At 45.6% G+C, this 10,578-nt stretch overlaps 1 protein-coding gene across 2 annotated transcripts in view; it reads left to right on the top strand.

Annotated features, from left to right (window-relative positions):
- The first annotated feature begins 3 nt into the window (after nucleotides 1-3).
- The window catches only part of usp48 (ubiquitin specific peptidase 48), a 13,192-nt gene continuing 2,617 nt past the window's right edge, over nucleotides 4-10,578 (top strand). The window contains exons 1-21 of one of the 2 annotated variants that reach the window (XM_053869089.1): nucleotides 4-20; nucleotides 807-944; nucleotides 1,534-1,654; nucleotides 1,776-1,917; nucleotides 2,313-2,440; nucleotides 2,990-3,114; nucleotides 3,614-3,722; nucleotides 4,245-4,378; nucleotides 4,495-4,580; nucleotides 5,002-5,181; nucleotides 5,265-5,402; nucleotides 5,581-5,730; nucleotides 6,254-6,454; nucleotides 7,635-7,746; nucleotides 7,895-8,025; nucleotides 9,192-9,266; nucleotides 9,347-9,471; nucleotides 9,771-9,893; nucleotides 9,961-10,022; nucleotides 10,128-10,238; nucleotides 10,326-10,456. In XM_053869089.1, coding sequence (XP_053725064.1) covers nucleotides 811-944; nucleotides 1,534-1,654; nucleotides 1,776-1,917; nucleotides 2,313-2,440; nucleotides 2,990-3,114; nucleotides 3,614-3,722; nucleotides 4,245-4,378; nucleotides 4,495-4,580; nucleotides 5,002-5,181; nucleotides 5,265-5,402; nucleotides 5,581-5,730; nucleotides 6,254-6,454; nucleotides 7,635-7,746; nucleotides 7,895-8,025; nucleotides 9,192-9,266; nucleotides 9,347-9,471; nucleotides 9,771-9,893; nucleotides 9,961-10,022; nucleotides 10,128-10,238; nucleotides 10,326-10,456 — 2,518 coding nt within the window. In that variant the 5' untranslated portion in view covers nucleotides 4-20; nucleotides 807-810. Of the gene's footprint in view, nucleotides 21-303; nucleotides 651-806; nucleotides 945-1,533; nucleotides 1,655-1,775; nucleotides 1,918-2,312; nucleotides 2,441-2,989; nucleotides 3,115-3,613; nucleotides 3,723-4,244; nucleotides 4,379-4,494; nucleotides 4,581-5,001; nucleotides 5,182-5,264; nucleotides 5,403-5,580; nucleotides 5,731-6,253; nucleotides 6,455-7,634; nucleotides 7,747-7,894; nucleotides 8,026-9,191; nucleotides 9,267-9,346; nucleotides 9,472-9,770; nucleotides 9,894-9,960; nucleotides 10,023-10,127; nucleotides 10,239-10,325; nucleotides 10,457-10,578 lie in introns of those variants that run through there. The other variant, XM_053869088.1, reaches the window with a different exon arrangement.

Raw genomic sequence — 10,578 nt, 5'->3', positions numbered from 1 at the left:
TAGTGGTGTTGATGGACACGGTTGGTATTTACGCCAAACGTTTTACAGTCACTGACGAACCTGTTATATGTTCAAGACGTTGGAAAATCCACAACTGCCTGGTCACACTACTGTGTATGTTAATTAGACCTAAACGGTGGACCTTCTCGCGCCCTCGCTTATATTGTTAGAGCTGTGCGTATTTTTCAACAGCATTTTGGGGAAAAAAAATTATCTTCGCGCTTCTTTCAAAACAGCTACTCCCAAGTCGCGCGCGCCGAAACCGCCTCACCGGAAGTGCAGTTACACTTCCTGTCCTGCAACCAATCACAGCCTTTGTGTGCACTGACGTCATCGGTTGACGTCGTGTTGAATGTGAGTTCGAGTATAATATATTTATTAACTGACGCAAGGGCGCTAAATCTAAAACAAAGCGTGAAAATGTGAATACATTGGATGACAATAGTCGGAGTAGATGAGCCAGAGAGTAGGTTGGTGCAGCTCGGTCCAGTGGAGAGTGCACTTCATGTGGAGAAATGACGCGCTAACTGTGCCGGTCGGTGGCTCGGCTCTGCTAGCATCGAGCTAACGAGGCACGGACCTCCACTGCCTCCTCGTTGTAGTCGCCCGTCCGCTTGTCCCGCTGTTCTCTCGCGGTGCTGTTGGCCTGGGTGAGTACTCGCCGTTCCTGCTGCCGCTACAGTGTGCTAAAACCAGCCCCATTGGCCACCAAGCATCATGGCGCACTTGAGCGACGCTGCGCCCGGACGTTAGCCCCTTGTTTCACTTTCAAAACTCCCTGGTTCCAACGCAAGCTTCTCATCAAGGAATATGGCGCCACGGACACAACTGGAGAAAGCTGCCTGGCGCTGGGTGGACCACGTCCTGCCCGAGGAAGTACGGCAGGAGCATGTGGAGCTCGCCTACCGTGTCAACCTGCCTGCGTGCCAGAGAGGAACGTGCAGGTAGGTCACTCATCTTGTCCTGTGTTGAGCCGTTTGTTCGTCACACGCGCAAGCTCTCCTCCTCACACCGTGCCATTCGATCGTTTTGGTCCTGTGAGTGATCACAGGAATGTGAAGTGAGGCCAGGTCCGCATCTGGTGCACGGGAATAAGTGATTTCATCATGCCTCTTTTGATTTTGCTTTCCAAAACGCTTTCCCCAACTTCCGCAGTTTGACCAGTACTTCCTGTCACACTACTTGGATATGAACCCATGAGTTTGTTTTGGATTTAGCTCTGTACTTAAGGAACGTAGACGGGACTTCAGACGGGCACAACTTTCTAAGGCCAAGCTTCAGCGCATCATGATGTGGGACTTGCTGCACAATGTGTTGTCGCACGCAGTGCAGCGCAGCACATTGGGTTGGTAGGGTTCTGACTGATAATGCAAGCTGTCCAAACTATACAAATATGAGATGTACCGTGCCAGGACCACAGTGTCCCCACAGTGACGCTCCTCAGAGCTGAAATAACTGTATTTGAAATGGATGACAGCTGTCGGCGTGTGATGGATTTGTTAATATTTTGCCTGTCATGTCGTGTCTTTTCAGAAGGAACTGCAAAGGAAATCCAAATTGTCTTGTGGGCATTGGTGAGCAGGCTTGGCTCGGAGAGATCGATGAAAATGCTTTCCACAATGTGGATGACCCCAATTCAGTGCGTCGAGAAAAGGTATAAGAGTTAACTGCTGCCTCTAAAGGCGTCATCATTCTATGCGAGACGATGTGAACCTTTCATGTCCACCATTAAATCCACAGAACGAGATGTCTAAATTGTGATCCGTCTCTCTCAGAACACGTTTGTTGGCCTCACAAATCTGGGTGCCACCTGTTACGTCAACACATTCCTGCAAGTGTGGTTCCACAACTTGGAGTTGCGGAAAAGCCTCTATCAGTGCCAAACCTCCAGAGCTCATCAACATGACATCCAGTCAGGTAAAACATTCAAATGGATTGTGGACACCTGCAGTCCTGTTGGGGAGCTCATTGGACACGTCGGGACAAAAATAGGATTGCTCCAATGATATAAAAATATATGTGTGTTTAGGACTACACTGGACAACAATGGCAGCCCTTGACTGAAATATACCGTTGATTCAAGTTAGGAACGATGATTTGCCATATTAACCAACTTTGAATTAGTCTTGAGTACAGCTGTTTTCATAGATCAGCATCGTGCCTTTTGAATTGTTTCTTGATATTGGCCCCGCCCTGTTTTCACCCCTGTTCATGCATATGGACGATGGCTAAGACGGAGTGACGGTGTAATGCGTGCCTTTGTTACCAGCTGTGGAATCAAGCCTTTTTTCCCGGTTGTCCGTCCAATTCAGAGTACGAGCCGCAGTCCATCTGTGAGCATCTGCAGTATTTGTTTGCACTCCTGCAGAACAGCAACAGAAAATATATTGACCCTTCGGGACTGGTCAAAGCTCTCGGACTGGACATTGGACAGCAGCAGGTAAATCTGAACTTTTTTATATTCTTTTCTTTATGCAGTGTCCTGTCCATCTGCTTTTCAAACCGTCTCTGTCCGTTGGCAAAGTAACTTTCATTATATGTTGATCATAATGTTGAAAAGCGTACTCCTAAAGAAATGATCCATTTGGAATTATGTGCTCTCATTATGTTATTATTGCATATATTTTTTTTTTTCATCTGTGTGCAAATGAACTTGAGTAGAAATTTTATGAATGATACAGTTTGTGTGTTGAGTTTACTGTTAAAATATAATTCTTACGAATTTATGATTGATTTATTTTGACAGTATTTCATTCCAATTGAGCACGTGATTTCTTTTGTTTGTTTTAGAAATTATTCACTAAAGCGCACAAGCAATACATCATTCTGTAGTATGGCCAACACAAAATCTGATATTACCAACATGCAACGATAACAGCAAGTACATATAAAAGCACTCTGTAAAGTTCTATATAAATAAATCTTTATCCCAGAAGCAAATATCAACCAAATTGCTGAAGTGTCAGATTTGATGAATTCCATCTTTCAGGATGCACAAGAGTTTTCCAAACTCTTCCTGTCCCTATTGGAGGACACACTGTCTAAGCAGGAGAACCCAAGCCTACACAATGTCATCCAGCGGCAGTTCTGTGGACAGTCTTCCTACGTCACTGTGTAAGGAACTCCCTTCTACAATGTGGAATAAAGCTGCCTGAGGCATCCGTCGATGTCAGTGCTGTTTAAATGCAGTTCCAGTGGTGTCTCAGCTCCAGATGTCTCCAGTGATGCCAGCGCTGTTTGCACGATGTTTACCAATGGGAGCTTGCCAGACTCCCTCCACACTCCTTTGTTTTTGGTGTTGACTTTCACCTGTCACTGCTCTGTTATGATGTTTCTGAAAGGAATTGTTGAAAAAACCCAAATTTCATTTGCTTCCCATTTCCTGCTGTGCAGAAGTAGACTGGATCCATTTATTTTTACTAGGCTTCCTATTTACTGTGATTTGGCAGGGATTTCTCTGCGGAATCTTGGCTTTTTCTTCGTACCCTGGAAGAAATATGTTGTTTTTGGAAATCATTACATTTTTCACTGAGGTTTAAAAAGTACTGTGAGGTTCAGTTTGCATGCAAACGCTGTTAAAAGCTGATCTGATCTTGTTAATCTGCTTCAACAGGTGTAACCGGTGTGGCCGCTCATCTTCCGTCAGGTCCAAGTTCTATGAGCTGCAACTCAACATTCAAGGTCACAAAAACATTGCAGAATGCATCACGGAGTTTCTTCAGGTTGGTTCTTTCAGTATTTCAGTATAGGCAGTTGTGGAAGTACCTCTGAGGTTCATGGATGTGGTAGAAGTGTCTCGCTATACCGCGACACTGCACATGTGGTTTGTAAGTATAAACCTCTCAGTCACAGGCCGTGGCCCCTCTACCATCTGAGCCATGTCGCCCCACTTTCCAGCCGTTATCGTCGTGAGTGAGTCGTTACATTCGACAATCTCATTGTCAATTTTCCGCATGTAAACCGAGCCCACGCTCTGCTCCTTGTTTTAGTTTAGTTTTAAGAAGATATAGACCGTTAACCCAATGTTTGCCTCAGTCTGGAGTCAACACTGACACTGTCTGCTGCTACTGCCTTTCATAAAGTGGCTGAGAAGTACTGTGATGCGGAAGGGATTTTTCCCTTGAAACGGTAGACATGAATGCAAGATGGTTGCATTCAATCCATCCAATAGCTACATGACATGAAGACATTGAAATGGTTCCAGATCGTTACTTTTCCATGTTGGTTATCATTGTTTCTGGCAGGAGGAGAAGCTGGACGGAGATAACCTGTACTTCTGTGAGAGTTGTCAGAGTAAACAGAGTGCCACACGGAGGATTCAACTGCACAGTCTTCCTCCCACACTCAACATGCAGCTCATGCGCTTCGTCTTTGACAGGTCAGCATGTGCTCGCTGCTTGATTGTGAAGTAAAGAAGATAAGATTTTCATTTTAGCTCAGTGCACTGCATATTGTTGTTCATGGTTGCTCTTGCTCTGATTTTGTTTTCTATAGACAAACAGGGCGAAAAAAGAAGCTCAACAGCTACATTAGTTTTCCAGAGCAGCTTGACATGAGACCTTTTTTGGGAGAAAATAATGGTAAGAATTACCACCTGCACATGACTGACATATTTCTTTTGAAGTTGAGAACGTGTATTTCATCTTCACTCTTTCTTGACATCTGATGTGCAAGTGGGTGCATTCACAAAGGATGCACTAGTCCACTGATCCCACTGGTAATCAAATGGAATCTGGGAATCCGACACATTCATTTCCTGGAAACAAGTTTCAACATTCACGAAAATGATTTGCAATGAACTGCGCCGTTGAACATCTTTTCAAGTTGTTTTTACAGCCAAACCTTTCAGCCTTCCATCTGCAGTTCTTAAATAAAGAATGAAACGTTTCAATTAGAAGAAGGAAAATGGCACGTGCTCAGAGCATATGCTTATGTTTCATGCTAAAATGTGCCGTTCACATCAGGTACTGCATCATGACTCGAAATGTTTTGCCTTCTCAGCTCAGAAGAGTCTTTATGAACTGAGTGCGGTATTGATCCATCGCGGTGTCAGTGCCTATTCAGGACATTACATTGCGCATGTGAAGGATGCATGCATGAGCGACTGGTACAAATTCAATGATGAAGAAATTGAGAAGATGGAGGGCAAGAGGCTTCAGTTGGGTGTGGAGGAAGACATTGGTGAGTCGTGTTTCACGACGTCTTCACGTTCCTTGGTCAATGTGAGCTAACTTCCTCCAATGGCCTCCTCTCTCTTTCTTCAGCACAGACCGTAAAGACGCAGACACGGAAACCCAAGAGCAGCAAAGGTGACCACTGCTCGAGGAATGCTTACATGTTGGTTTACAAGCTCCAGGAAGAAGGAAGCCATGACTCCTCTGGGCGTGTTGTTGATGTGCCTGGTGCGTACGCTCTCTACTTCCCTGTTTTACTGAATGCTGTCTTCATCGAGTAGAATGATGCTGTACTGATGGTGAGAATGATGATGATGATGTTGGTGCCAAGTTCATAATATATTCATGCCATGAGTTTATATGTATAGCATCAATCAAGTCCCTTTTCAAATCCACTCCTTCACAGCTTTCCTGCAGAGGCTTGTGGACCAAGACAACCACAAGTTTGAGGAGTGGTGCAACGAAATGGCTGACATGAGGAAAATGAGTGTTGATAAAGGCAAGGCCAAGCACGAGGAGGTGCAGAAACTGTATCAGCTCTTACCAGCTGAATCAGGTGATCAGCTTTTACTCTTTTCTCTTGCTTTGTCAAAATGTAGTGACGTGTTAATCAGCTCTCAAGGATCGTTTCCTCCGTGCTGCCGTCAATTTTTTATCAAAATTATTTTTATCTCAATCACAACTCATCCATCTTCATGGTGGCAACATGCTAACAACAGATGGCTCCAGTAGTTTCTCTTTGACAATAGGGCATCGTGGCGTACAAACATCTCAGCAGTCTCATTGGATTATGACGTCATACTGTATGGTACACGTCTGATCTGACCTCTGACCCGTGGAAATGACGTTTGAGTCAAGGACATTTACGTGATAGTCCTGGCTGCAAGCGAGCTGACACGTGTCGAAAGTCATCGCTCTCCCCTTTTGAAGTGATGATGATTTCCATCTGTGAGAGCTACAGTATAAGTTATCAGAGCGAATGTTTTTACGATCTGCTCTACAGCCTATGGAGACAAATGCAAACTCTTGTGCATACATACCAATCATGATTTTGGTTCTGCCCAACCTCTGGTCCTCAGGAGAGCCGTACGAGTTCATACCTCTGGACTGGTTAAAGAAGTGGCTGGATGACTCCACTGTCACCAAGGAAATCGACAACTCCTCCCTGCTGTGTTCTCATGGCAAACTGCATCCTGACATGGTTTCCAATACCAAGAGGGTTTCCCTGCAGGCTGGTCGTATCCTGTTTAACAGCTACAGTGGAGGACCCAGGTTGGATGGTAAGATCACTAGCATTGCATGTGTGGTCCTGAAAACATGCACCAAGGGTCTTTCTGTAATACTGGATTTAGTAATGGTGAGCTCCCTCACTCGGTGGAGCTGCAATCAAGTCACACAGTCCTTGCTCGTCTCAGAGTGTCAGATTCTATGTACTGTAGATGAGAGGTTCTTTCTGATCTGGGGCCCCACCTTTCCAAGAACAGATGGCCCTGGGGCCCATTCAATAAAACTGATCAACAACCATATTGAATCTACTCACACGTGAACAAAGCAAAACCTTGTGAAATGATCAGCGCAAAGATATTGATGTGTCATGGAAAAGTCCAACCAGCAGCAGAAGCAGCTGCAAGTCATGTTCATCACATTTACTGAGGGAAAAAGGGAAACACACACTTGATGCAAGCGGTTGAGATAATTGGAAAAACTGAATTAAATTCTGAATAAAATAAATATAATAAAACCATGTGCAAGTATCATAAAATAAAGAAGATATAAGTGAAGTGTCAATCAAAGTATCGCCGTTTCAAAACTGCTCCAACAGGTGAACAGTGTTTCCAGCAGGGGGCGCCATCACTTCCTTTATCACTGTTTCTTTCCAAGAACTTCTCTATAGTTGGTGACTATCACAGATGTGCAGCTGTCAAGTCAGTTCACTGACTCACTACTGCCACCATACGTGGCTCATGGATTCAAACTGAGCGTCTCGCCCCTCGCTGCCCAGAATTCTAAAATAAAAACTCCTAGCGGCCCAACCATGGGCCCCGGGCCTTTGCTGAAGAATCACTGCTCTAAGTGATGGAAGATCTGCATCCATGCTATGCCATTTACTTGAAAATGAATTCTTAATTCCATAGATGAAATAAAAGTAGGCAGTTATGGTGGGGGTGGAAAGTGGCTTCCTTGGTTTTCAGATGTTTATTTTTATCAGAATGCATGTTAAAGTTATAATTCATTTATGTGCTTTGTTTAAGTGGTTTTGAACCACTAATGTTTCAGATCTCAGATGATCAGCTGGGTCTGTTGTGTATGTTTGTGTTTCAGTGACTGACCAAACGTAGTTAGTCGTCCGTCCATTTGTTTCCGTTCATTATTTTTCTGTCTGTGAAGTACTTGTGCTCCATATTGTCCATCGGCTTGTGATGATTGAATTTCCCATAACTCTTATCTTGTTCCTTCCAGATTCCTCCCTCTGTCGAGAGTGTGTGGTGCAACGATGCCGGCTGCTTCGGCTGAAAAACCAAATCAATGAAGATTTTAAAGAGATTTCCAATTTGGTGAAAAACTCGCCAAGGTAGACAAACTAACCTGATTAGCTATCACGTTTGACTTTCATACTCTGTAGTATGGTGCCTGGATGTTGTCCATTGTGTAGTGTTGACTTTCGTAAAATTGCCATTTAATTCATTCGTCTCTGTGACCAAGTGATGTGTCTGTGTCAGTGATGGAGGATATTGGGTGGGAAAAGCTTCTCTACGTGGCTGGAGGCATTTGGCCTTGGCGCATTTGGAGGATGAGGAGTCCGGACCGGGTAATGGCGTAGCCAGCAAACCAGAACCCACCTGCAGCAAAGGTAAGGCACAGGAGAGTTTGTTTTACATCAGCGCTTGGTGGGTTGACAGACTACTGGTGCTCCAGTCAATGTCTATGAAAAAGAGTGGCGTCGGTGCATGCTGATACACGTCAACAGAAGCCTCCCCCCGCACACTGCACAGGCCTCTCTTGTAACAAACATGGTAGGTGGGGAAGATACGCCGTGTCTGCGATGTAAGGGTGGCAGCCTGCAGCAAACGCAGAGGCTTCAATTTAACACCCATTTTGAAGAGCACGGGGTCTGGTGAGGGCTCACAGCAGTACAAGACTGCTGGCTCAGCTGCAGTCAGACGGAAGTCAACGCATCACATCACTCGCAGCTATGACCGTGGAGACCCGACAAATGGATGACATGGGGCTTGATGAGCGGCCTTTCCCTGTGGTGGGGAGCTGAGGCTGCTGCTGACTCTGTGTCCCGCACAGTCTAGTCTTGCATCCAATAGAATGTTTGTCAGTTGCCGCATTGTGCCTGCAAGGTTTTCCTTTGAGTTTCTCCGTGGAAAAGTAAATGTAAACATGCATTTAGGTGATCGGCAACGTAAGCCTGACTGCAGCCCGCCTACAAACTACTACACATACCGACCTTCAAAGTGACAGAACAGAACAGGGTTGCACATTTGGAAGGGAAGGGGACTTCAGCAACCTCTCTACATGTGACTGACGGCTCTGTCACAGAAAGAGAACACTCTATTAATACAACAGGTGACGAATGGACAGGGAGGAGTAGTGAAAATGTTGGAGTCAAATTCATTCAGAATTATTTGGTATAATTGGTCAACACAGCTGGTAACATTTATGGAGACAAAACAATAACCATTTCCCCGTGCGATTACAGAGGAAGGCTCTTGTGCATTGTCTGGTGCTGGCACTGTGCGTCGTGTGGACCTGCCAGTCAAACGTATTTGTCAAGAATCGCAACATTCTCCACTGTCACTTTTGCCTCACGTCTTCAGGAACATTGATGTGTGTTTGCTAGCACTTTCTGCTGGATGGTAAAGCTGGTGTGTGTGTGCGTGCGTGCGTGCGTGAACGCTCTGGACACGTTTGGAGTGTTGCCTTGCAGCGCAGATGGAACAGCTGATCCTCATGAGCCTGGTGTAGAGCACTCATTGGTGTATCTTAAAGTCACACGGGTTTCTCTTTCAGACGTGGACTCTGATCAGATGGACAGCAAAGACGAGGAGATGAAAACCTTTAATGAGGATATCGTCTGTAGCCACGGTATGCGGAGCAGCTCCCCTGCTTTATTTTCACCTTCTAACCCTGAGGTGACCTTTTTGGCCTTTCTCATGCTGCTGAAGGAGGTTTAAGTATTCTGGATTCTGAAAGAAAGTTGGTGTCTGCCAAAGTTTGGAACAAACTCAAAGCATATCTCCCCACCGCGCTGGAATTCACCCAAAACCAAGTGCCTTGTCAGCAGTGCACGGTGAGTAGAGATTGACTGAATTGTCTTTTGTTTCCAAGTGACAATGTTTGGGCTTGCAGGAACAACGATTGAAGCACCAGGTGCAAGGTGTGAACTTACCCCAGGTATTAGCCAAAGAGCAAAAACTAGTGGCTCAGAATCGGGATGAATTTAGAGAGATGGAGATATTGGCCACAGATCCGTAAAAATAAACAGCACTCAGTCTCCAGTCAGAAATACTATGGTCATATGAGGAAAGTGAAACAAAAGCAAGCACCAAAAATGTCTGTTGTGAAACACGAAAATATCTGTCTGGTCAGACGTTTGAGCAGGAGGAAAAGGACAACGAGGCGGTGAGTAAGATGATGGCTGTGGACCAGAAGAACCAGCTGGTGAACCTATTCCAAGAGAAGAACCGGCCCACGCTCAGCAAGTGGCCTCAGGTGACTCGCAGGCGGAGGAGCCACGTGGTTCACAAACATTGCTTGACAGCGTGGTGTCTTTTCTCAGGAGACGGACGTGCTTTACATTGTTCCTCTGCTGTTTGTGGACGAGTGGAGAAAGTTCATCAGGTAGGTTTAGACAACACTCCCCTGCCAGGTGGGGTCAGCTGTGTTTAGGTACGATGCTTATGAAGAGGGTGTTTCATGACACTCCCGTGCTCTTTTCAAATGAAGGCGACCGACCAAATCCTCTCCAGTTTGCAACGTAACAAACAGTTTGCTGCTCTGTCCACATGGAGGCGTCATGTTTGACTACAGCTCCCTTGTCAGCGGATCCATGCAAAAGTAAGTGCAGAAGTGTGTGCTCACAATAGGAGGAGGCCTGTGCGACACTGGACTTGGTCTAATCATATCTTTTCTCTTCCTCTATAGCGTAGCTCTTCTCTGGCCCAGTGAGTGGGAGGTCATCAGGCGTCTCTTCATTGTGGACAACTGCATCTCCATCCACTGCCTCAGAGAGACATCGCCCACTGGAGCCGTGGTTCAGTTCACCACTCAGCCTGGTAAGATGTACAGAAGCCCATCTTCAGGCAATATTCCCGCGCTTGTGGAGGAGGAAGCATGCTGGTCCTGTGCAGGAATGTCCTCCTCAGGTGTTTTTTAACTGGGACCTGCTTCACGTTTC

The sequence above is a fragment of the Synchiropus splendidus genome, chromosome 6 (genome assembly GCF_027744825.2).
Source record: "Synchiropus splendidus isolate RoL2022-P1 chromosome 6, RoL_Sspl_1.0, whole genome shotgun sequence".
Classification (NCBI taxonomy): Eukaryota; Metazoa; Chordata; class Actinopteri; order Syngnathiformes; family Callionymidae; genus Synchiropus; species Synchiropus splendidus.
Note: the sequence above shows the minus strand (reverse complement) of the source record. Positions and strands in the feature narration are given on the sequence as shown.